Raw genomic sequence first — 26,534 nt, 5'->3', positions numbered from 1 at the left:
CTTTCTCAACAGTATTTTCCATGCTAGGTTTTATTCAGTGTATACTTCCCATTTACTGAAGAAAGAAAGTTCAGCCCTGCAATTTGGTCTTTATTATCTGTCTACACCGCTTCTGAAAGATTTTCAAAGTCACTGTTTCCAACTATCTTCCTCCTCCTCCTTCTCATGGTTGAAGGTGATGAAGGTGTTTTCTTTTTTTTTTCTTTTTGTCGGTCGTGGGGCTTGAACTCTGGGCCTGGGCGCTGTCCCTCAGCAATTCAGCTCAAGGCGAGCACTCTACCACTTGAGCTACAGTGCCACTTCCGGTTTTCTGGTGGTTTATTGGAGATAGGAGTCTCATGGTCTCTCCTGCCCGGGCTGGCTTTGAACCGCGATCCTCAGATCTCGCCTCCTGAGTAGCTAAGATGATGAAGGTGTTTTCTTTGGCCAGACTCACATGCCTTGTCTAGGGAAGACAAAGAGCAGCAACGCCCTCCAGTGGAGCAGGGCTTTGTAGGTCAGAACCCCACGCAGGTGTGGTTTACAGAAATCCAAGACCATTAGGGGCTGAGATATTCTTCAGCTGTGGTCAGGGCCAAGCAGACAGCAGCAATCTCTAATGGAGGCTAGAGATGGGACTACAAGTGGGGTCCAAAAGAAAGGGAAAACTGGGTTACCACAGCGTCAATCCTCAGATCTCGGCTTCCTGAGGAGCTACAGTTACAGCCTTGCTTCTGACTTTAATGGGAAATTAGAGAAAAGTCTCTCCGATTTGTCTGTCTAGGATGGCTGCAAACCACAATCTTCAGATTTCAGCCTCCGGAGGATTACAGATGTGAGCCACCATCACTCAGCTGGTTCCATGTTATTTTCTCAGAACTGAAAGAGAAAGAGAGCTGTTGAGGGATGCGAAGTTGAAGCCCTCCACTAGACCAGTGGCCTTTGTCTATATGTTCTTGGCTGACCTCACTCAAAATAATTTGCTCTAGGGCTGGGAAGGTGGCTCAGTGGTAGAGCGCTTGCCTTGCATGCTCAAGGCCCTGGGTTCAATTCCTCACCACCACATAAGCAAAAAGAAAAAAGCTAGAAGTGTCGCTGTGACTCAACTGGTAGAGCGCTAGCCTTGAGCTGAAGAGCTGAGGGACAGCGCCCAGGCCCAGAGTTCAGGCCCCACGACTGGACCTCCTCCCCCCCAAAAAAAATAATAATTTGCTCTAGCTAGACCCTGGTGGCTGATAGCTGCAATCCTAGCTACTCAGGAAGCTGAGATCTGACAATCGTGGTTTAAATCCAGCCCGAGCAAGAAAGTTCGTGAAACTCTCCAATAAACCACTAGAAAACTGGAAGTGGCGCTGTGGCTCAAGCAGTAGAGCACTTGCCTTTAGCCCAAAACAATGCTGGCACAGCACCCAAACCCAGCGTTCAAGCCCCATGCCCTATCTAAAAAAAAATTGCTCTTGTTCCATCCATGTCCTTGCAAATGCCATTATTTTGTCCTTTGGAATGGCTGCATAATATTCCATTGTATATAGGTAGCACAATTTTTGGATCCACTCCTCAGGAGTTGGGCATCTGGGTTGTTTCCAAAACTTCTGCCATCTAATATGGAGTGTGAAAAAGTAAGCAGAGTCCAAGCCATGGAAGAGTGCTTCTTGGTGAAGAGTAGGCTTCTTCAGTGATGGGAATAAGGAACAGCTTTGCCACCAGGCCTCACTGTCCTAAACCCACTAAACAATTGTCACTTGTCACCAATTGGTTCCAGTTTCCTGTCTGTTTACAGACACATACACATGCCAATCAGCAGCAGCCCCCTCTCTTCATCAGCTGCATGCTCATGCACACGTATGTACAAGTGCACACACACACACTCACACACACATACACACACCTGCTTATCTTCATGAAAACTTGCAGCCTATGGCTGCAAGTCACTTAGTCAGAGCTAAGTCTCTTTCAGGTTTACTTTAATAAAACCTCCTGTCTCTTAATCTCATTGCTCATTCAAACCTTAAGCTCTTTTCTGACAGGCTTGTTGGATGCAAGTCGAGTAACATAAGAAGAGATCTCAGAAATAGCAATGAGCACCCCACAGTGCCAATATCTGTTACCTTTCAGGTCATCCAAATCAGGAAAAGTCATACTTTAACCCTAGTCCAGTCCAATGCATAGGATAGATGAGTTGGCCTTGGTCCTTGTGTCTGGCAAGAGAATCCAGCAAGACAGGAACATCATAAAGGTCAGAGGAAAGCTTGTTAAAAGAAAAACTATGGAAAAGATGGCACCTGCATGTCCTCCCTGCCAAGAGCACCTGCAGCCAAGAGCACAGGGCCAGCCCACTGGAACCATCTGCTCATCCAGCAGGGAAGGGTGGATGTGTGCATTCCCTGGCTGAAAGGAGGCACAGAGCACAAACAAGCATGGCACCAACCGGTGTGTGCCCCTCGTCCAGAAATTTAACAAGCCATCACTTCACCAAATATCCAGGGATGGGCCAAAGTCTGATGATGAGAATCCAGAACCAGCAGTGACAGTTCTGATGCAGACCCCAGTGAGAGCCACCTGCTCCACAGCCTGAAGAAGAGGAAGAAAGAAAACTTGCACCACCCAGGAGAGGCAAATCCAAAGTCTAGCAAAATCCCTGCTTAGGTATCCACTAGTGCTCAAAGAAGTGAGAAGGAGCTAGCCCAAATGTCCCTTGCTCCTCATGCTAACTGCATTGCTGACCCAAAAGGAGATGCCATTTGTGAACGGAGCAGCTATATTGATCCACCGGGTTCTGCTGATGTTTTGTTTGTTTTTTCCATCAGATTATCTGCTTAAACCACCAAAGGTTACTTTCCACACCAGAATCTACCACTGAAACAGCAGTCAAGAACCAGGGAACCCTCAGACCCAACATCCTTACACACGTATACAGGGTTAGCTGCATCTTGTTCCCTTCTGACACACTACAACCTTGCAGATAATGTGGTTGGAAGCACAGTCACTCAGTATTTGCCCAACAGAGCAGAATATGACAGGATAGCCAGACAGTGGACACAGAGATACCCCACTGAATTCAAACCATTTGTATGCAGTGTAAAGGAACCAAAGTCGTCTTCTCACTCTGCTGCAAATCTTTATACCCTTTACAATGTGGACTTCTGTGTATGTGTTATACTGACTCTACTCTTTGCTTGTATGCTTTGAAGAATGGGAGACTCGCTCAAAAGGTAAATGTTATTAAGAGTAGCACTTTGTAGTTGTAGACTAATTATGTTTAAACTGTCTAATTAGCCAGTTCTGATGGCATTAGCCACCAGTTGCTTAAATCTGAGGATAGAGGTTCAAAGCCAGCCAGGCAGGAAAGTCTGTTAGATTCTTATCCCCACTTATCTTCCAGAAAACCAGAAGTAGTACTGTGGCTCAGAGTGGTAGAACAATAGCCTTGAGTAAAAGATCTCAGGGACAGTTCTCATGCCCTGTGTTCACGTTCCTTGACCAACAAAAAAGAAAAAAGAAAAAGAAAATATCTCGTTGTAGCTGGTTGCTAGTGGCTCATGCCTGGAATCCTAGTGACTCCAAGGAACAAGGTTCAGTCTGTGAGACTAGTATCTTCAATTAACTACCAAAAAGTCAGAAATGGTGCTGTAGCTTAAGTAGTAGAGTACTAGTGTTGTGAGGGAACTCAGGTCAAGAAACACAGAAGCCACCACTTAAGAGGCCCAATTAGGAGTCTTTATTGGAGAGCAGGTAGACTGCTGATAAAGTCTTTCTCAAAGACCAGCAGCTGCAAATGCAGCTAGCACAAAGCTTATACAGTCCAAATCCACATAAGTTGTGAGGAATTTATCTTAACAAAAGTAGTGTACCGAAGCAAAGATAACCAGATGAAGACACTTATACCTAATAAAGGTGTTAAAAAGAAGCAAAGACAATTATCTAAGGGAAGGAAGACTTTCCTGGAGCTTAGCAACTCAGGACACCTGTGTAATCCCAAGAATGTCCTCTATCAGCTCTAGAGTGTTTCAGGGCTGTGTGGAAAGACCCTGTGCCCAGCAAGGCACCAAGATGGTTGTAAGAACAAGGCCTATTGCTTCAAGCATATTGCTTAGACCCAACCTCCTAACTTCACTAGTTTTTTGTTTGTTTGTTTCTTTGTTTTTGGTCAGTTGTGGGGCTTGAACTCTGGGCTTGGGCGCTGTCCCTGTGCTCTTCAACTCAAGGTGAGCACTCTATGGCTTGGGCCACAGCGCCACTTCCGGTTTTCTAGTGGTTTATTGGAGATAAGAGTCTCATGGACTTTCCTGCCCAGGCTGTCTTTGAACCTGGATCCTCAGATCTCAGCCTCCTGAGTATTTAGGATTACAGGCCTGAGCCACTGGTGCCCGGCTTTCACTATCTTTAAGAGAGAAAAAAAAAAAAACAAAAAACCCTCAAGGACAGCTCTGAGGCCCTGAGTTTAAGTTCAGGACCAGCCCATATTCTACTTACAAGACTTTCTTTTGGGGAGCTACCTATCTATCTTGGTGTTGATCCTAGTGCTTGAACTAAGATTTTGAGTGCTGTCTCAGCTTTTTTTATTTTTATTTTTTTGTCAGTCATGGGGCTTGAACTCTGGGCTTGGGTGCTGTCCCTGCGCTCTTCAGCTCAAGGCAAGTGCTCTACCGCTTGAGCCAGAGCGCCACTCTGGTTTTCTAGTGGCTTATTGGAGATAAGAGTCTCACAGACTTTCCTGCTGGCTTTTTATTATTATTATCATTGTGAAAATACTGTACAGAGGGGTTACAATTACATGAGCAAGGTAATGAGTACATTTCCTTCTTTTTTTTTTCGGGGGTGGGGGTGGGGATCCAGTCGTGGGGCCTGTACTCTGGGCCTGGGCACTGTCCCTCAGCAATTCACCTCAAAGCTAGCACTCTACCACTTGAGCCACTGTGCCATTTCTGGCTTTTTTTTCTGCTTATGTGGTGCTGAGGAATCGAACCCAGGGCCTCCTGCATGCAAGGCAAGCGCTCTACCACTGAGCCACCTTCCCAGCCCATGAGTACATTTCTTATCAAGCATTGTTGCCTCCTCCTTTGTTTCCCCTTCCCATCCTTGCCCTCCCATTCCCCCAACCCCCATACAGGAGTTTCTTTTCTTTTTTTTTTTTGGCAGGCCTAGGGATTGAACTCAGGGCCTGGGTACTGTCCCTGAGCTTCTTTTGCTCAAGGCTACCACTCTACCACTTGATCCACAGTGCCACTTCCAGCTTTTTCAGTTTATGTGGTACTGAGGAATCGAACCCAGGGCTTCATGCATGGTAGGCAAGCACTCTACCACTAAGTCAGATTCCCAGCCCTACCGGGCTGGCTTTGAACCAGAACCAACAGATCTCAGTCTCCGGAGTAGCTGGGATTATATGTGTGAGCCACTGTCGCCCAGCCTTATTTATTCTTTTAAGTCTACTACCCTATCACTTGAACCACAGGTACACTAGCAGCTTTTTTTTTGGGGGGGGGGGGTCCTGTTGTGGGGCCTGAACTCTGGGCCTGGGCGCTGTCCCTCAGCTCTTCAGCTCAAGGCTAGTGCTCTACCACTTGAGCCACAGCGCCACTTCCGGCTTTTTTCTTTTTGCTTATGTGGTGCTGAGGAATCGAACCCAGGGCCTCCTGCATGCAAGGCAAGCGCTCTACCACTGAGCCACCTTCCCAGCCCCTACTTGGAGCTTTCTGTGCTTAATTAAAGATAAGAATCTTATGGGCTTTACTACCTTAGTTGACTTTGAGCCACAATCCTCAGATTTCAACATCCTGAGTAGCTAGGATTAATGACTTGAGCCACTGGGGTTTGGTTTCAATATATTTTTTTATGATATATATATATATATTTTTTTGCAGGTTTGAAAAGCAACATTTATTAGCTAACATGACTATTTGTTTTTCCACCCAGATTTCCTCTCCAAGAAAATTTATAGCCATGACTCTCTGACTGAAATATCTCCCATAACAAAACTGGATCAAATATGCAGCCAATCCATTGCTTTTGCCTTCTTAATAACTAAATTGGATTGACTAGGTTGTTGATCTCATTGATTGTGTAGAATTCCTTTAAGTTGGCCTTCGCTGATAGCAGCCGTGAAGCAAGCAGGCAATCAGATTGCTGATAAACTCCACATCATCTCTGTGAAGAGCTGCCTCTAACTCCTCGATCTCGAAGTCCGGCAGGCAGAAGGCGGTGCCGAAGAGCGAGCAGAAGTGCGCGATGGTCGGCACATGCCACCAGGAGCGGAGCTTGCCCAGCCCAGCCGCGCAGCGCTCCTCAGGGCACATCGCCGCGCCGGCCCCCGCCCGCTCGCTTGCTTGGTCGAGCCCGCGCGCCGCAGGCTCCGGCTCCGGCTCCGGCTCCGGCCCCGCGGCAGCGCCTCAGCACCTCAGCGCCTCGCACCGGCTCCAGCCATGGCGTCCACTGCTCCGCGCGACCTGCGGCTAAGGCGCGCGGCTCGGCGGGGCCGGCCAGGACGGACCGCTCCGCGGCGGGCCGGGGGGTGGGGAGGCGGCGGCGACGGCGGCGGGTCTGAGTCTCCGAGGCGGCCGCGGCTCGGGCTGTCGGAGGGGTCCACGTTCGCCCCGTCCCGCGGCGGCAGCGGCGGCCGCCCCTGGTCCAACGGCGAGGCGTGCGCAAGCGAGCGGGGGCGGAGGGGAGGAAGGGGCTGGGCCTGAGCAGGTTCCCCCCCCTCCCCGGCCGCGACCCCGAGGGTCTTACTGGCGCCTCGGCTCTCGCCAGGCCCCGCGGGGTCTCCCCGCTCCTCCCTCTGCCCCCGGCCGCGCACGTGCGGGAGGGAGCGCGCCCAGGCCCGCGCCGGCCCCTGGACGGAGGGGTCCTGCCGAAAAGAGCAAGGAGACAGACCCGGCCCAAACGCCGGGGGCCCCACGCTGGGGGCCGGGGGCCGCAGCGCCCATCAGGCCTGACCTCCACCCGGCCCCAGCCTCTGCTCCGGCGTGCTCGCACCGCCCTCTGATATATATTTTTTGAGGACACGTCCTCATGTCTACCAAGTGTGTGTGTGTAGCCAGTCCTGGGGGCTGGAACTCAGGGCCTGAGCACTGTCCATGAGTGTCTTTTACTCAAGAGAAGCACTCTACCACTTGAGCCACAGTGCCATGTGTAGCTTTTTCTGTTTATGTGGTACTAAGGAAACAAATCCAGAGCTTCATGCATGCTAGCTAGGCAAGCACTCTACCACTAAGCCACATCCTCAGCCCTATCAAATGTTTTTTTTTTAAACACATGACATAGGTTTTACTCAAATGATTCAGTAATATGTAATAAGTTCTTAAGTCCTAACATCTAGTCATTTTGATTAATGTAAACTAACAGCAGCCCAAACAATACATTAGGACTCATTGCTCTAACACTTAGCCAGAATAGACTGTTTAAGGCTGGCTGCTGCTTTGTACCAGTTACAAATCACCACTTACTACTTTTGCATAGAAAAATCCCCTATTTAGAAGGTGTGAGGGAAAACATTCCTTGATTCCTTCTTTCTTCATTGCATTATACTTTTTGGTTTGATCCTATTAAGATCTAAGAAAGAAAAAGTGACACACATTGCTTGAGTCTAAAGACCTAGGAAAACAGACAATATATACTCATTAAATCCCTGAGAAATAAGAGGCAAAAAGATGACCCTTTGGATAAATACCAAATTTATACAAAGAACCTAGACTGGCTACTCTGCAAACAGTGCAGGGACCTACTACAGCGTCCAGAAATGATGGAATGTCTCCCAGAACAGAGCAGAGGGCGTCTACACATCACCCATCGAAAGGAGCTTCTCCTGTCCTATTCATGGATGTGACAGTGCTTGTGGATTTCTGATTGAATGTCACACACAAAGGCTAAGGGGTGTTCTAGAACTTCCTCCCTGTTCTGCTGGAAGTCATTCTAGAGGATGCTCATCTACTTGGTCTCCTTCTCCTCACTGCTGCAACTGCCATGGGATCCCAGTGCCCAGCTTCCTTGGCTTTGAGCTCTATCTCCCTCTGCAGGCCGGGCTGTGCCATTTCAGCCTGGGCTTCCCTGACCTGCCTTGCCCTTTGTTTCTTTAGTTTGTGGGCCTTGGACACCTTCTCCATGGCATGCATCTCAGCCTGCAGCAGCTCCAAATTCCCTTGTGATACACCAGCCACGAGGAGGGGACGCAGAGGCAGAGCAAAGGCCCTACTAAATATTATGGTGCAGGGATGGGAAGATGCTCAGTAGTAAAGCGCTTGCCTTGCACACATGAGGCCCTGGGTTCGATTCCTCAGCACCACATAAGCAAAAAGAAAAAAAGCCAGAAAGTGGCGCTGTGGCTCAAGTGGTAGAGCACTAGCCTTGAGCTGAAGAGCTGAGGGATAACGCCCAGGCCCAGAGTTCTGGCCCCACGACCGGACCCCCCCCCAAAAAAAATATTAGAGTGCATCTTAGCTAATTCAATTTCTGTATGCAGTCACGAAAGCAGCTGTAGATGAGTGGAAATGAGGACATTGTATTAAGCCCAGATCTCTTCCTCCATTCCTTGGTTCATGCACTATGACAACGTTTAACCTTTGTCAGTTTGTAAAGGGAGGATTTCCTTTTATTTTTTGTAGCTCAGAGAACACTGATGTATCATGTCAAACACAATGACTTTGCTCCTGAAGGCACAGTGTCCTGTCCTAACCTTTCCTGCAGTCTTGAGAGAGATGATTGCTGATGAAGCACAAGTTGTGGATGTGAAGACAGACAGCAGCTCACCAATCTCAGCCATCCTGCCCCATCTTCAGGATTACAGAGATTGTGGCCTTGGTGTAGAATAGGCAAAACTGGTCTTTTTTTTTTTTCTTTCTTTCTTGTTTCGTTGTGGTGCTTGAACTGTGGGCCTGAGCACTGTCTCAGAGCTCTTCAACTCAAGACAAGCACTCTAACACTTGAGACACAGTTTCGTTTCTGGTTCTTTGGTGGTTAATTGGAGAAAAGAGTCTCAGGGACTATTCTCCCCAGACTGGCCTTGAACCATGATCCTCAGACCTTGCCTCCTGAGTACCTAGGATTACAGGAATGAGCCACTAGCCTCCAACTTTTTTTTTTTTTTTTTTTTTTTTTGCCAGACCTGAGGCTCTAATTCAGGGCTTGGGCTCTGTCCCTGAGCTTCTTCTTTTGCTCAAGGCTAGCACTCTACCACTTCAGTCACAGTGCCACTTCTTGCTTTTTCTGTGTATGTGGTAATGTGTTGAACCAAGGCTTCATGCATCTAAGGCAAGCACTTTACAACTAAGTGACATTCACAGCCCCAGACTATTTTTATATTAAAATACATACCAATAAGCCTAACCAAAAATGAAGACCTCTACCATGAAACTTACACAAGACCAAAGGAATTGATGGAAGAGACCTCCCATGTTCATGAATGGGCAGAGTTAAAACTGTTGAGCTGCTTGGAATGTGTGGGTTTTTAGGAAGAGAAGGGCAGGAAGTGGCACTGTGGCTTAAAATGGTAGAGTGCTGGGGCTGGGAAGTTGGCTCAGTGGTAGAGTGCTTGTCTTGCATGCCTGAGGCCCTGGGTTCGATTCCTCAGCACCACATAAGCAAAAAACAAAAAAGAAAGAAAAAAAGCCGGAGGTGGCGCCGTGGCTCAAGTGGTAGAGCGCTAGCCTTGAGCTGAAGAGCTGAGGGACAGCGCTCAGGCCCAGAGTTCAGGCCCCACTACCAGACCCCAAAAAAAAAAAAAATGGTAGAGTGCTAGCCTTGAATACAAAAGCTCAGAGACATCGTCCAGTCCCTCAGTTCAAGTCCAGGACAACCTCCAGCCATCAAAATGGAAAAAAAAAAAAAAGGAAGAGAAGGGAAAGGAACCGGTTGAAATCAGCCTGTGTGAATCCTCTGTAGCTGTTGGGGTTGAGGAGCCTTTAGTTGGCTGCTCTTTGGCCCTGAGGCAAGTAGGGTCTCAGCAATTGAATCCGGTGGGTTGGGTAATTTGCATATCAAAGGTGCTCAATGAGGGTTGCTAAGCTTGGGAGGAATATTTCTTGTCTAGTTTGCTAGGTTCTGAAGTCAAACTCAGTGCTAAAAAAAGTTAAAGCACTCTCACCCAAATATTTCAAGGTTAGCTTGGTGCAGGCCAGGCCTCTGGGAGGGCAGGGGTCTAGTCCCTGCACTTCCTTGTTCCACATTGCTTATATTACACTCCTCCCCCTCCCACCCCCAGCCAGGAATGTGTCAGTATGAAGCCCAGGCTGGCTTTGAACTCATTCCTCCTGCCTCCACCTCCCCAGTGCTGGGATTACAGGCATGTGTCATCACACCTGCTGGCCCACACTGCTTCAGGATCTGCCCTGAGTCTGGGTGAAAGTTCTGCCAGGCCCAGAGCCAGCTAAGTAATGCTGACCCTGCTTCCATGCTGACATCTCACAGCATGATGTCTACTCAAGGCAGCAAAGGCTGACACATTTCACTAAAACAGGAGGTAAGAGGAGATCTTTTACTTATCTCTCTGTGTCACTCTGTCACTGTTTCTTTCTCTTTCTCTGTCTCTCTTCCTTCTCTCTCCATCTGTCTGGAACCTAGGGCTTCTTAACAAACTGAGCTTGCTTGCCTAGCTGGGACTCTACCACTAGAGACACAAGTCAAGCCCAGCCTTTTTACTGGTTACTTGAAGATGAAATCTCTCAGATTTTATTGCCCAGGGTGACTTTGAACTATAATCTACAGATCTCAGCCTCCTCAGAAGCTAGGATTAAAAGCGTGAGTCGGCAGTGCCTAGCCAGTGCATAGTTTACTTGTTAGGTTTTTAAAAAGAGGTAGCCCAGCTGGTGCTGGTGGCTCACGCCTGTAATCCTAGCTACTCAGGAGGCTGAGATCGGAGGATCTCAAAGCCAGCCCGGGCAGGAGAGACTGTGAGACTCCTATCTCCAATAAACCACCAGAAAACTGGAAGTGGCGCTGTAGCTCAAGTGGTAGAGCGCTTGCTTTGGGCTGAAGAGCTGAGGGACAGCGCCCAGGCCCAGAGTTCAAGCCCCATGACCGACAAAAAAAAAAAATTAAAAAAAAAAAAAAGAGGTAGCTCAGGGGCTAGGAAGCTGGCTCAGTGGTAGAGCACTTGCCTTGTATGCATGAGGCCCTGGGTTCGATTTCTCAGCACCACATAAGCAAAAAGAAAAAAGCCAGATGTGGCACTGTGGCTCAAGTTGTAGAGCGCTAGCTAGCCTTGAGCTGAAGAGCTGAGGGACAGCGCCCAGGCCCAGAGTTCAGGCCCCAGGACCGGACACCCCCCCCCCCCCAAAAAAAAAGAGGTAGCCCAGTAAGAACAGCACCATGCAGGTGGTATTCCGGTAAGGGGTAGTTTTTTTCAGTAGACCTGCTGGGACCAAGCCAGGTTGGCACTCCATGCCGCTGGGAAAGGCCTGAGAAAGAGACAGCGCTGGGAATAGAGGTTGGAAAGAGAGCTGGGAAAGAGAGAGAGCTTGGAAAAAGAGCTAAGAGGACTGGGAAAGGGCTGAGAAAGAGCTTTGGTAACTGGGCTAGGCCTTATCTAGGGTATGGGCAGAGAAAGGTGTGGCCACATCAAATTCAGATAGAACCTCAGCAGATGCAGATGTGATGGTAATGCAGGTACTGGGTGGAGACTTTGCTTGGAGGAGGGTGGAGTCGGCTTGCCATCCAGGTGCGGACCTTACATACTTAGTAATATCAGTAAGATATATTTCACATAAAACAACCATTTTAATCCCTCAGCATTAACTAATTCACAGTAGTATAAAAACAAATCATATTATATTACACTTAAATTGTATTAATATGGTGTAAATTGTACTATTTCATTTTCATTACTATATATTTTCTCCTTCCTGGGGCTTGAACTGAGGGCCTGGGCACTGTCCCTGTTCTTCTTTGGCTCAAGGCTAGGCTAGCAGTCTACACTCACACCACAGTCCACTTCAGCTTTTACTGAGTACTTTATTGGAGATCAGAGTCTCATAGCCTTTCTTTTCAGGGCTGGCTTTGAATCACAAACCTCAGATCTGAACCTCCTGAGTGCCTAGGATGACAGCTGTGAGCCACCAGAGCCGGGCTGATTGGCATGATTATAAATGTAATACTCAGGAGGCTGAGTGCAGAGGTATCAAGGTTTGAGACCAGCCTCACCAGAAAAGTTGAAGAGACTCTTTCTCAGCAATTACACGAAAATAGGACTCCACGTGAGTGTCAAGGGGGAGAGCACCAGCCTAGCAAGCTGGACACCTGAATTCCAACTCCAGAAACACCGCCCCTCCGCGGCCCCGCCTTAAAACGGCGGGTGGCGCCCTCTAGCGTCGACTCCCGCACAGCCCTGGTTGCCAGCTTTGCAGTGCTGTTGTGGGGCAGATGCCAGCTTCACTTTCACTATGGCCGCTGATGCCTTCCTCCTACTCCAGGCCTGCAGGTCGGTTCCTGCTGACTCCAGCCGCCCATGGCCCGTCCTCGCCACCCCGCCGAGCAAGCCCGCTCCTGTGGCTGCGATGCGCTGTGCCGTCCCTGCTGCCTCCCGCCCTGCCCGCAGCTGCTGTCCACACCCCAAGCCAATGCTGCTCCTTGTGGGTTCCAAGCTGCCTGGCTGGCGGCCTTCACTCCAGGCAGCTGGACATGGGGCGGGGACGGACTTCAGCAGGAAAGTAAAATCTCTGCCAACACCACAGCACGTTTAGAGGAAGGAAACTTTCAGCGCAGGGCTTGACAAGGCCTAACAAGAACCATGCTCCAAGAGAACTTAACAGTGCTCCAACAAAGCTCCACTCTGCCTGTGCTTCGGGGCGCGGGGTCCCTGCTTCTGCTTCTGGAGCTGGCGCTGCTGGTGTTGGTGGGGATGGTGGGGGTGGAATCCCGGGGTCTGGCAAGAACGTGGGTGAGGGTCATGTGTCCATAGGGCCCATGTGAGGGTGAGCAGGTGTCAGGCATGGATGGTTAAGGAAGCAGATCATCATCATCCACCTGCCTTGCTGGGGTAGTCCTGCTTGCTGCCTCTTAAAGCAGTTGTCCACACAGGCAGCACTGAAGCTGTTCTCAGAGTTCTGCCTTCTTTTGCAAAAAATACTGTATCCTGTCATTGCTGGGGTTTTATGTTTTATTTGTTGTTGTTGTTGTTTACACATTCTGGCACTTTTCTAGTTCTATCTACATTGGTAGGCACAAAACTGATCACTAGATTCCTCTGTCTCGGCTGCTGCACTCTGGTGGTGCCCTTTCTTCCTGTCTCATTGCTTAAGGATTGGGAAGCATTTCTCCAGGGCACAGGAAGGGAATCTCCTTCAGCTCAGGGCTGAGTGTAAATGACTGCAATAGTTGAGCCAAACCTGAGAGAGTTATGGGGTCATAAAATTTACTTCCAGAGGGGATTTTATTCTACTTTTATTGTTCTGGGGCTGGGGATTTGTACCCAGAGTCAAGCACAAGTCTTCTTCCACTGAGCTACATCCATAGCCTTGGTTATTCACCAAGGCACTGGTATTCATATCTGTAATCTTAGCTACTCAGGAAGCTGAGATTTGATTATAGCAGTTTGAGGCTAACCTGAGCAAGAAAGTCTGTGACTATTACCTCTAATTACCTACCAACAAATCCAGAAGTGCCACTGTGACTCTAGTGGTAGAGTGGTAGCCTTGAGAGAGAGAGAGAGAGAGAGAGAGAGAATAAACAATCAGGAACAGTGCCCAGGCCCTGAGGTCAATACCCAGGACAGCCACAAAATAGTTTGGTTTGTTTGTTTTTAAATTACTGAGTGATGTGGCACCAGCTGGCCTTAAACTTGCTATGCAGATCATGCATACTTCTCCCACCTGGTGTTACAGGCAGGCCCCTCCACATTGGCACCAGAAGAATGTGTTTTGCTGAATTGAATGATGCTAATGTGTTGTGAGTTTGATAATGCTACAAGTGCAAATTCCTGGTTGACTCTGGGAACGCTGAGACTTATTACTCACCCAGAGCTGGGAAGCATTTGGAAATTCCTTTCCTGGGTAGCCACATGAGTTTGTCTGTGACACTGCAAATATGTTTCTAGAACAGAGGTTCCAACCTATCACAGAGGACTTTGCAAAGCCAGAGAAACTGGGGCTGATGGGGTCAGGTGGCCAGGATAGTGAGAACTAGGGAGACAGCAGGAGAGTGCACTGAGCCCAAGAGAGCACAGCTGCTCATAGGTTCCCAGGGGAGAATGAACCACAACCTGACCTGCACAGGGCTGCAGCACAGCAGGGAGCAGCCTGCAGGTGGCAGGCCTGTCCCTGGACACTGGCCCAGCTAGATGTGGACAAAGAGGTCTCCTTGAGGGAAGGGGTTCCCCGTGTTCTGTGCAGTGCAGCCCAGGGGTTGGCAGGCAGAGGACACTTAATCAATGTTAGTTGCTGGAAGGAAGGAGCCCTGTTGTTTGCATTGCAAAGTGGAGAAATGACAACTCCAAGCGCTTTTAGCTCTCCTTCCAATTGCTCAGATTCTTCTCTTGCCTTTCCTTGCACTTCTCAGCATCCCTGGGAACTCTTGTACAGTATGAACTGCTTCAGATTTATTACATTCTCCGTGTATGTGTGTGTGTGTGTGTGTGTGTGTGTGTGTGTGTGTGTGTGTGTGTGTGTGCTGATCCTGGGACTTGTACTCAGGCCTGTCCCTGACCTTTTACTCTAGGCAATCCTCTACCACTTGACTCACAAGTCCACTTCCAGCTTTTTGGGGGTTAATTGGGGATAGAGGTCTTCAGGAGTTCCTTACTGGGCTGATGCTAAACCACAATCTTCAGATCTCAGCCTACTAGGTGACTAGAATTAGTGATGTGATCTACCAGCACTTAGCTCAGACCTGCATGTTTTAGTCCTACCAATAAATTAGATGTCAAGAAAGGCTTTAAATAATGATTTTACTACCAATGGGGCCACTGCACCTATTGAGAGTATAAATTGGAATTGACCACAATGGCATCCAAACCACTTACTGAGAATAAGTGAACAGGGGTCATGAATTTGTTACTTGCTGTGTGAATTTTCTGGGAAGCACAATGCAGCCTCATACCTCCAAATTGTGAAAAGGCCAACAGACCCAAAAACTTACACAGATTTTAATGGATGAGATAAACTGAGTGTAATACCAGCCATGTACAAAGCAATACATGCCTATGCCTCCAAAGGGCTGTATTTACCCAAAGTTTGCAAGTACCAAAGTGGGCAACTTCCTGCCTAGTCAGCAGTATTGTGGGGGGTGGGTTGTGTTTGTTTGGTTTGCGGGTATTTTTTTTGTTTATCTGTTCTGAGTCTTGAACTCAGAGCTCTTTTGCTCAACACTAGTGTTGTACTACTTTGAACCACAGCAGTTCCTTGGGTTTTCTTATGGCTCATTGGAGATGTGTCTCATGGACTTCTCTGCCTGGGTTGTCTTTGAATGGCAATTCTTAGATCTCAGCCTCCTGAGTGGGTAGGATACTGGGCATGATCCACCAGAGCTAGGCTTCAGCACTTATTTATATGGTTCTACATTGATTAAAAACAAAAAACTGACAACAATAAAGCTGGACTGGGGGCTGGAAAGGTGCTTCAGTGGTAGAGTGCTTGCCTTGCATGCATGAGGCCCTGGGTTCAATTCCTCAGCACCAAATAAGCAAACAAAAAAAAAAAAAGGCAAAAGTGGCCCTGTGGCTGAAGTGGTAGAGCGCTAGCCATGAGCTGAAGAGCTGAGGGACAGTGCCCAGGGCCAGATTTCAGGCCCCTAGGCAGGTCCTCCCACGCCCCCCAAAAAAGGCTGGACTTATATCGCCATCGTGTGGTCACATTTGCAAACTACAGGCCTGGATAGATCAAACCTATACTCTGGGACATTTGTATATCTACCCATTTTTTCCCCTCTTCATTAAACATCTTCTTCGACTTCAAAAAACATTTCAGAGATTGGAAATGTGGCTTAGTGGTAGAATGTTTGCCAACATGCATAAAGCCCCATCTTTGATTCCTCCAACCACATATAAAAAGCTGGAAGTGGCACTATTGTTAAAAGGGTGGAGTTACAGCTTTGAACAAAGGAAGCTCAGGCACAGTGCCCGGGCCCTGAGTTCAAGTCCCAAAACTGGCAAAAAGAAAATGCCAGCTGAGCGCTAGTGGCTCATGTCAGAGGTGATGTTGTGACGCAAATGATAGAATACCAGCTTTGAGTGATATAGGTCAGGGACAGTGCCCAAGCCCTGAGTTCAAGCCGCAAGGAATGACACAAAAAGAAAATCACTATCAACATCACGTAGTGTGGATCCTGCTATACTTCTACCTACTCAGGAGGCAGACTTCTCTGATTCATGGCTTGAAACCAGCACTGATAGGAAAGTTGGGGGCCTTCTTATTTCCCAAAAGCAGGAAGGGAAGCTGTGACTCAAAGAGGACATTAATCTTGACCAAGAACAAGCTGAGGGGCAGCACACAAGCCATGAGTTCAAGCCCCAGGACTACCACATATACAAAAAAATAAAACCATCAAGGGGCTGGGAAGGTGTCTCAGTGGCAGAGCTCTTGTCTTACATGCCTGAGGCCCTGGGTTCCATTCCTCAGCACCACATAAGCAAAAAGAAAAAAGCCGGAAGTGGCACTGTGGCTCAAGTGGTAGAGTGCTAGCCTTGAGCTGAAGAACTGAGGGACAGCACCCAGGCCCAGAGTTCAGGCCCCACGACTGGACCCCAAAAAATAAAATTTCCCTCCCAGGTCATGATGAACACCTAGTACGACAGTCAGCTCTGTCCCCACACCCACATCATGTCACCTGCTCTGTAGCACTGCCTTCCTCCTGCATGTCATGGTCCTTCCTTGCTCTCTTACACACCATGACACCTGTCTGTTCTGCTAGCACACATGCTCCACAAGCATGACAGTTCTGAACTCCTTTGAGTTCCGGAGGGATTCCAAATTCAATCTACAGACCAATGCCAAAGGCCTAAGAACCACATTGTTAAGTAGTCAGAGCACAGGCCTGGCTGTCTGGCAGGAGATTCCTGTGTTAATTTGTTTTTGAGATTGAAGCTGAGCAGAAGGGAGTGTTTTGGTCAGGGTTGAAAGGACCAAGTCAGCCTTAGAGGGAAGGCAGGGCACAGCAGGAAGCACAGCGCCTCTCGTGGCAGCAGGAGGCAGAGCAGGGCAGTAACAGGGTGCAGAGAAAACACAATCCCCAAGAACCCACACACAGTGGAGTCCCACTACCACAGTCCACCAGCTTCCAGAACTCTCTTCAGGTTTTCAATCTACCACCTGATGACACTCTCCCTAGGTCAGAGCTCTCATGACCCATTCTCTTTGAAATGCCCTGACACACACAAGTGGACATGAAAAACACTAACTTCCAGATCTTCTCAGCCAATCAAGATGGGGACCATAATCCCTTCCTGACTCTGCTCTTCAATCCAGGAATTTGGGTGGGAGCAGAGCTGGAACTAACCAGAGCTGAGGGCAGGTGGAGGGAAGGTGGGCAGAGAAGATGCAGAGGATCAGGAAGGGAGCTCACAGGAGAAACCTGACATCCCTCCTCTCTGCTCTTCCCACAGGTGGCTCCCTTGAGGGCACTGGGGACAGCACAGACCCACACTGGAGGCAGCAGTGCTAGAAGGAAAGCAAGCTGCCTCACATTGCCTTTCTCCTCACCACACACACCCTGTGCAAGGCTGCCTGGTGCTTTGGGAGGCAGTGACAGGAACACACCCCCTGCTGCTGTCACAGGACACCCAGAAGGCCAACAAGACACCAGCTCATGCAGGATGACAAGAAGGGACATAAGTATGGAGAAGAACTGATAGTGTCTTAGTAGAGGACTCAGGCCTGAGCCTAGTCTCACCTGGACAGTCTGTGTTGTGTCCTAGACAAAGCAAAAGCCCCTCTGATCATAGGTGCTCATGGAGAAGGTTCTAGGAAAACAACACAACTGAGGCGCAGGGAACACAACCCAGGTGAGGACTGAATACATGACAGTCCAGAATGCACTGAGCTCCTATCCACACCTGCCTGTTCTCAGGCTAACCCTGGCCCCGCCCACAACACAGCTCAGCAAACATGATGATTCTGGAATGTAATCATGTTTGATTTTCTATCTCAAGTTTTGGGAATCATTCATTGATTTATTCAACCATTTTCTGTGACAACAATTTGAAACACAGACCCACATCCACATTCTCTTTATCAGTGGGGAAGCAGCAGCTGCAGCTCAGAGCAAGGGAAAGTGAAGTCAGGGTTGGGGAAGCCCTGGCCCCGCCTCTGCTGGAGCAGCAGCTGGAGGGGAAGAGACCCAGGTCAGTGTGGGGAGGGTCCTGGTGCTCAGGGCTGGGCTGGCTCCTCAGTTCCTCACAGGATGCTGACAGCACACAGAAGCCTGGACACGGTCAGAACCCAGGTACAGGAAGAGAAGTCAGGAGCTCATGATGTCCCAGGAGGGAGGAGGAGAGGCAGGAACAAATGCTGTGCCTCTCAGAGCCACACAAAGCAGCTGTGTCACACTGCAGGAGAAAAGAACACGCACAACAATGCAGATCAGTCACCGTTAGCCACACACTCTGAGCAGGCCACTAACACCCAATGCATAGACCCTGCAACTACAACACAGCCTTCCCTGGGCCTTAGCCCTGCCCCCCATTTAGGGTCTGCAGGTTGTCACCTTTTTCAGCTCTGAGGGAAGCATCAGAACCCTGGTCACTGTCATCTCCTGTGGTGGAAGAGAGGAACTGGTTAGAGAACACAGGCATCACTGGAGAAATTCTGGGGTGCATGAGCTCCCACAGGTCCTGTCTGCACCACAACAAAGGTCACCTCCTCCCCCATGGCACTCACTTGCAGCCTTATCATAGCCTTCTCTCTTGTCACCTGTAGGAGAAACACCATGTGAGAGGCAGGACACAAGCAGTGCTATGAGGGCCTGGATGAATCCAGGGAAGTTTCTAGAAATGTGACCATAGAACCATGGAAGCATCAGGAGAAGGAGTGCAACAGTTGGGAAGAGAGACCCCAGGACCTCCTGGAGTGTGAGCTCAGTGGGCAGCTGAGTCCCTGTGGGCCTGAGTGCTGCAATCAGTTCCCATCACCACCCTCAGGAGGGGGAATTTTGTGTCCTTCGTGTTGCAGGTGATTTACAGAAGAGGAGCTGTCAGGCTGGGGAAGGCCCTGAGTGTGCTGCAACTTCCCATTAGGAGTGCAGCTCACACTTCTGCCTGGGGCCTGAAACCCACAAGTGGCCCAGGAACTCAGACCTCCACCTTCCTACCTCCAGTCCTCTTCCTCCACAGCACTAAAAACACCACAGCTACAATAACCAGAACTGCAAAGATGACCACGCCAATGACAATGCCAGTCTGGGAAATGGTGGGCCAAGCAGGCGGCTCTGGGAAGAGAAGGGAAAGGAGGATGAGTCCTTACCTGCTGAGAGCTGCACATGCCTCCTGCTGTCTCTGAGCACAGCTGTGCTCTGTACCCTCAGCCCTGCTTACCCCATGTCAGGCTGAGGGGCTCAGGCAGCCCCTCATGCTGCACATGGCATGTGTATCTCTGCTCCTCCCCAGAAGGCACCACCACAGCTGCCCACTTCTGGAAGCTTCCATCTCCTGCAGGCCTGGTCTCCACCAGCTCCATTTCCTGGGTCTGCTCCTCTCCATCCCGCAGCCAGGTCAGGGTGATCTCCGCAGGGTAGAAGCCCAGCGCCCAGCACCTCAGGGTCATCTTATGTTCAGAGGTGGGGTGGAGGGTGATGTGTGCCTTTGGGGGATCTGAGAAGAACCCAGAAATTCAGATGCATCTCCTTGCCTCCCATGGACCACCGTGCAGGTCAGTTGACCATGTTGAGGATACACAGCACAGCGAGTGGGGGAGGGATGGATGATCCAGGCTGGAACTCGGCTTCTGGAATCATCTCCTAAACCTTGCAGAGTCCTAGACTCAGTTGACACCACCATGGCCAGAAGCCCCTGATTTCTGAAGAGTTACTTTGCTCTGTCCTGGGTGGAGATAAGAGAGACTTTCTCCAAAGCACTGGAAGAGACTTCTAGCCACAATGGGTCCTGGTTGAGGACAAATGCTGAGAGCCTCCTGGTGCTGCCCAGGGCCACTGCCAGAGTGGAAGGAGCCAGCTGTACACTTGTTTCAGGGACAGTCTTCCCCTCCATGGACGGAGAGATGGGGAGAGGGAAGAGAGGAAGATGGGAAGAGACAGTGAGAGTGAGAGAGGGAGAGAGAGAGAGAGAGAGAGAGAGAGAGTCTTTCACTGTGGTGAGGTCAAGGTGGCGCCCAGAGCCACTGTGTGACACAGCATGTGGAAGGCAGGGGCTCATGGTTCTCTGGGCAGGGGAAGGGGTGTGGTGGGCTGGGTCCCTTTTCCTCTCTGGCTGTGGGAGTGGAGGGGGACTTCCACAGGAGATGGAGGAGTCCCCGGGCCCTGGTACCTGTGCGCTGCAGCGTCTCCTTGCCGTGCTCCAGGTATCTGCGCAGCCACTCCACGCACCTGTGCTCCAGGTAGGCCCTCCAGTGCTCTGCCACACCGGCCTCCTCCCACTTGCGCCTGGTGATCTGAGCCGCCATGTCGGCCGCGGTCCAGGAGCTCAAGTCCTCGTTCAGGGCGATGTAGTCCTGGCCATCGTAGGCGTGCTGATGGTACCCGCGGAGGAGACGGCCGTCTGCGCTCACGTCGCAGCCATACATGCTCTGGATGGTGTGAGAAGCTGCCCCGCCCCCACGGTCAGCCCGCGCCCCGCGGGGACTTTGGCCTACACGGAGAGGACACCGGCCCCACCCCGCGGCTCTTTCCCGGGGTGCCGGTCCCCCGCAGCGCCCGCAGCCTGGGCTGAACCTCAGTCCTGAGACCCCGGGGGCTCGGGCTGGTCAGCGGGAGGCGGGGAGGGGTCGTGACCTCCGACCCGCCGGCGTCGCTCACCGTCCGCGCTCTGGTTGTAGTAGCCGAGCAGAGTCTGCAGGTTCACTCGGTTCGTCTGTGCGTTGTCCTTGCAGTTCCGCGTCTCCCGCTCCCAGTACTCGGGCGGCTCCCGCTCCACCCACGGCGCCCGCGGCTCCATCCTGGGGTTCGCGCCATCGCTGTCGAAGCGCACGAACTGCGCCTCGTCCACGTAGCCGACTTCGATGTAGCGGGGCTCCCCGAGGCCGGGCCGGGACACGGCGGTGTCGAAATACCGCAGGGAGTGGGGGCCTGCGGGCGGGCGCGGGTGAGAGCCGGGAGCGCGGCGGGAGCGGAGAAGGGGTTCGGCACGCGGGAGACGCAAAGGGGGTGCGAATGACCCCGGCGGCGCCCAGCGAGGGCACCGAGGACGGGTCAGGCGGAGGGGACGGGGACGCGGCTGCCCGGGCCCTGCCCCCCGACGGCGCCTCACCCCACCGCCACCCCTCGCTCTACCCTGCGGACTCGTGTTGCCCACGGGCCCCAGACTCACCCGCCCAGGTCCCGGTCAGCGCCAGCACCCACGACAGCAGCCGCAGGACGGATCCGGGCGCCATGAGCCCAGTTCCAGAATCCGGGGAGACTCTGAGTGCCAGTAGCTCCGCGGGGGACTTTAGAACCCGGAACCCCAGTGACACTGATTGGCTTCTCTAGAACCCCACAGCCAATAGCCGCGAGAGCTGGTAACGTGTCACCAGTGTCCGGGCAGAAGCGGCCGACACAGGTTTGAGAAGAAGTGAAACTGGGGAGACTGGGAATCCCCAGTGCTGAACTTCCCCACCCAGAGCAGCTCTGGCTGTGAGACGCTGAGATCTAGGCCCGGTCACCTAGGACTTTGTCCTGGTCCCTGTCCTCCTTCACCAGCACTCTGTCCCAGCCTCTTATGGGTTTTGGTCTGGGGACCAAGTCAGAATTTCTCACATGGTTTGCTTCCATGATGTCTGCACAGGCATACATTCCCGTGACCCCCAAGTTTATTTGTATTGTGCGGGTTTGTCAGTCAGTAGTCAGGATGTGAGACATGAAACTGATCTTAAAGCTGGTGGCTCATGTCTTGTAATGCTAGCTTCTGGGGACACTCAGATCTGAGGATTGAGGTTCAAAGCCAGCCAGGGCAGGAAAGTTCTTGAGACACTAATCTCCAGTTAACCAGCAGAAAACTGAAAGCAGAGATGTGGCTCAAAATAATGGAGGGCTACCTTTGAGTAGAAAAGCGCAAGGACAGCCGGGCGCTGGTGGCTCACGCCTGTAATCCTAGCTACTCAGGAGGCTGAGATCTGAGGATCGCGGTTCAAAGCCAGCCTGGGCAGGAGAGACCGTGAGACTCCTATCTCCAATAAACCACCAGAAAACCGGAAGTGGCGCTGTAGCTCAAGTGGTAGAGAGCTTGCCTTGAGCTGAAGAGCTGAGGGACAGCGCCCAGGCCCAGAGTTCAAGCCCCACAACCGACCAAAAAAAAAAAAAAAAGAAAAGCGCAAGGACAGTGCCCAGAGTTTAAGTCCCTGAATCGGCAAAAATAAATATTTGACAGAAATGGAAGGCCAAAGAATGACCAAATACATTATTGGTATTCACTAGACACTAATGTGAAACATGAACTATACAACTTGTGGATGGACAGAAAGGAAAAACTGGGAGAGCAAGAGAAGGGGTGACCAAAAAGAATGACATCCAAAAAGAAATGTACTCTTTTTTTGGGGGAGGGGTTAGTCTTGGGTCTTGAACTCTGGGCCTAGGTGCTGTGCTTCAGCTCTTTAGCTTAAGTGAAGCACTTTACCACTTGAGCCACAACGCCACTTCCCATTTTCTAGTAGTAAATTGGAGATAAGAGTCCCACAGACTTTTCTGCCCAGGCTGGCTTGGAACCACTATCCTCAGATCTCAGCCTCCTAAGTAGCTAGGATTACAGGCATAAGCCACCAGTGCCCAGCAGAAATGTTCTCTATACCTGACTTTTGTACCTGTAACCCAAAGTTATTTGTTCCATGTGGATTCTGTCTGTCAGTATTCAGTATGCTAGACATGAAACAGTCCTTAAAGCTGGTGGCTCATGTCCTGTAATGCTAACTGCTCTGAAGGCTCAGATTTGAAGACCAAGGTTTAAATCTAGCCCCCAGGGAAAGTCCCTGAGACTCAAATCTCCAATTAGCCACCAGAAAACCAAAAGTGCAGCTGTGGCTCAAGTGATAGTGTGCTAGCTTTGAGTAGAAAAAGCTCAGGGATAACATCCAGGCCCTGAGTTCAAATCTCCGACCAACAAAAACAACAACGGGGTGGGGATGGGAGGTGGCTCAGTGGTAGAGTGCTTGCCTCGAATGCATAAGGCCCTGGATTCAATTCCTCAGCACCACATAAGCAGAAAAAGCCAGAAGTGGCGCTGTGGCTCAAGTGGTACAGCACTAGCCTTGAGCTGAGGGACAGCATCCAAGCCTAAAGTTCAAGCCCCATGACCCTCAAAACAAAAACAAACAAACAAACAAAAAACAGTTCCTTAAAATAGTTGGGCTACAGACAGGAAAGTCCATGAGACTTTTTTTTGGGGGGGGGGGGGTCCAGTCATGGGGCCTGAACTCTGGGCCTGGGCGCTGTCCCTCAGCTCTTTAGCTCAAGGCTAGCACTCTACCACTTGAGTCACAGCGCCACTTCCGGGTTTTTTTCTTTTTTTGCTTATGTGGTGCTGAGGAATCGAACCCAGGGCTTCAGGCATGCAAGGCAAGCGCTCTACCACTGAGCCACCTTCCCAGCCCTCCATGAGACTCTTATCTCCAATTAACCACCAGAAAACCAGAAGTGGCACGACCAATCCCCCGAAAAAAAATTTGGCTGGGAATATGGCTTAGTGGTAGAGCGCTTGCCTAGCATGCATGAAGCCCTGAGTTCGATTCCTCAGTACTACATACACAGAAAAAGCCAGAACTGGTATTGTGGCTCAAGAGATAGAGTGCTAGCCTTGAGCACCAAAGCTCAGGTGACAGTTCCCCGGATCTGAGTTCAAGCACCAGGACTGGCACCAAAAAAAACAAGAACAAAAAAAAGTGACAGAAATGGAGAGACAAGGTGTGAACAAATTCATCATCTGTACTCCCTAGACACAAATGTTGAAAATGAACTATACAACTTATGAGTGGGGACAGGAGAGTAAGGACAGGGATGTATTCTTTTTTTTGGGGGGGGGTCCGGTTGTGGGGCCTGAACTCTGGGCCTGGGCGCTGTCCCTCAGCTCTTCAGCTCAAGGCTAGCGCTCTACCACTTGAGCCACAGCGCCACTTCCGGCTTTTTTCTTTTTGCTTATGTGGTGCTGAGGAATCAAACCCAGGGCCTCATGCATGCAAGGCAAGCGCTCTACCACTGAGCCACCTTCCCAGCTCCAGGGATGTATTCTTTATGTGACTTTTATAATTCTAACCCCTCTGTACATCATCTTTATCATAATAATAAAACAATACTTGATTTGTTTATAATACTAATAATTAATTCCAAGTTAACAGAAATAATTGTTTATTTCATGGTGGGTATTTTTTGTCTGTATTGTGTGTGAGTACGTGCGTGCATGTGCATGCGTGCGCTAGCACGGATGGGTCTTGAACTCAGGGTCTGGGAGGCTGTCCCTTAGATATGTTGCTGAAGGCTAGCTGGTACTCTTCCACCTGAGCCACAGCTCCACTTTTGGCTTTTTTTTTCCTGATTAATTTGGATATAAGAATCTCATGGATTTTCCTGTTCTGACTGGCTTTGAACGTCAATCCTCTTGAATAGCTAGGATTACAGGCTTGATTCTGACTTTTTCATGGTTATTTGGAGATGAGTCTCTTCAATTTGTCTCCTCAGGATAGCTTCAATCTACAATCCTCAGATTTCAACCTTCTTAGTAGCTAGGATTACAGGTGTGAGCCACCATCACTTAGTTGATTCAATAATATTTTCTCAGAACTGAAACAAAAAGACAGCTGTTGAGGTATGCCAATTGGGTAATATGCACACAATGTCCAGGTTGTCCCTGGAGAGGGGGAAAGCTGAGCTGCTGTAGGGGAGCCTAGCCAGCCACTCTGCTAGGTGTGATCAGTGGGAAATCTCAGGCTCAGGCAGGAGACCCTGTTTTCCTTTTCCTCATTCATTTCTTGATGACTTACCCAGCATCCTTTTCTGAGCCTCCTTCCCAGCTACTCCTCTCAGCCTCCTTTCTATGGAAGTGGTACTCTGAGCCTGCTGTTCAGGAGCCCTGAAAGCAAGACACATGCCTCTTGCTGGATCCTTGGCTCCCTGGAATGTGGATTAGGCTGAGCCTGGCTCTTCAGATGGAGCTGTCTTTTTCCTCATTTCTGTAACTTCTACAGCCAGCAAACATGGTCCTCTGGGTCTCTCTGGCTTTTTTGGCTTTCATTTTAATGATCTGGCCCTAGATATGAGCAGAATATCTACCAGTCAACTGTTTCTCCCAGGACCCTGAAGTTAATGGTGATGGACCCAGATGAAGACTGACTACATCAAAACCCAGCATAGGGCTGGGAAGGTGGCTCAGTGGTAGGGCGCTTGCCTTGCATGCCTGAGGCCCTGGGTTCGATTCCCTAGCACCACATAAGCAAAAAGAAAAAAAGCCAGAAGTGGTGCTGTGGCTCAAGTGGAAGAGCACTAGCCTTGAGCTGAAGAGCTGAGGGACAGCGCCCAGGCCCAGAGTTCAGGCCCCACGACTGGACCCAAAAAAAAAAAAACAAAAAAACCCAGCATAGACAACTCTTCACAGCCCTGTCCATACTTACCTGCCTTCTCTTGTCTCTACCTACAACACACCAAGCACAGCAAACATATGATTTTTAGACAGTTTCCAGGTTTTATATTCTGTCTCAAGTTTTACCCTTCATCCTTCAGTTATCAACCTGCTCTCATGACAAGAATTTGAAAAACAAGTCCATATCCACATTCTCCTTGTCAATAGGAAACTGAGAAGCTATAGCTGAGAGCAACCTACAGTGAAGTCACATATGGGAATGTCCAGCCCTTCTTCTGCTAGAGCAGCAGGTGGATGGGGAAAGAGACCCAGGCCAGTGTGGGGAAGGGTCCTGGTGCTCAGGACTGGGTGGGGCTCCTCATTTCCTCACAGGATGGCAGCAGTTGTGCTACTATTAGTAGAGCAATGGCAGATGGGGGCAGCAAAGATAGAAACCTAACAGGTATCTCTAAGATTCAGACACTTAGACCCAGTCCAAGCCAGGTGCAAAAAGAGAAGCCAGGAGCTCTTGATGTCCCAGGAGGGAGGACACAAGGCAGGAATAAGTTGTACATCTTTCAGTGCTAATACAGAATGGGATATAACATCATTGAAGGAAAAAAGAATTCATGAAATCAGGGGCTGGGAAGGTGGCTCAGTGGTAGAATGTTTGCCTTACATGCATCAGGCCTTGGGTTCAATTCCTCAGCACCACAGAAGCAGAAAAAGCTGGAAATGGTGCTGTGGCTCAAGTGGTAGAGCGCTCACCTTGAGGTGAAGAGCTGAGGGACAGCGCCCAGGCCCAGAGTTCAAGCCCCATGACTGACTAAATAAATAAGTAAATATATTCATGAAGTCAGAGCAGTATAAGGTGTGACACTAAGCAAGGACCAAACATACATTATGTCCCAATCCAGAGTTCCCATAGAACCATAAGAGAGTCTTCCAT

At 50.0% G+C, this 26,534-nt stretch overlaps 1 protein-coding gene and 1 pseudogene across 4 annotated transcripts in view; both read right to left on the bottom strand.

Moving 5' to 3' along the window:
• Positions 1–21,492, bottom strand: part of LOC122111316 (class I histocompatibility antigen, Gogo-B*0101 alpha chain-like) — a 45,109-nt gene extending 23,617 nt beyond the window's left edge. For 2 of the 4 annotated variants that reach the window (XM_042684087.1, XM_042684088.1), the window contains exons 1-6: positions 21,374–21,487; positions 20,863–21,132; positions 20,375–20,650; positions 19,427–19,702; positions 19,204–19,320; positions 18,774–18,806 (exon numbers count right to left, since the gene is read on the bottom strand). In XM_042684087.1, the coding sequence (XP_042540021.1) occupies positions 18,774–18,806; positions 19,204–19,320; positions 19,427–19,702; positions 20,375–20,650; positions 20,863–21,132; positions 21,374–21,437 (1,036 nt within the window). In that variant the 5' untranslated portion in view covers positions 21,438–21,487. Of the gene's footprint in view, positions 1–18,046; positions 18,443–18,600; positions 18,649–18,773; positions 18,807–19,203; positions 19,321–19,426; positions 19,703–20,374; positions 20,651–20,862; positions 21,133–21,373 lie in introns of those variants that run through there. The other 2 variants (XM_042684086.1, XM_042684090.1) reach the window with 2 other exon arrangements.
• On the bottom strand, positions 7,786–10,362 carry LOC122111134 (annotated as a pseudogene).
• Positions 21,493–26,534: the final 5,042 nt, after the last annotated feature.

The sequence above is a fragment of the Dipodomys spectabilis genome, unplaced genomic scaffold, assembly GCF_019054845.1.
Source record: "Dipodomys spectabilis isolate Male_0828 unplaced genomic scaffold, ASM1905484v1 ptg000085l, whole genome shotgun sequence".
NCBI classification, from domain to species: Eukaryota; Metazoa; Chordata; class Mammalia; order Rodentia; family Heteromyidae; genus Dipodomys; species Dipodomys spectabilis.
This window is presented reverse-complemented; position numbering and strand designations above follow the sequence as displayed.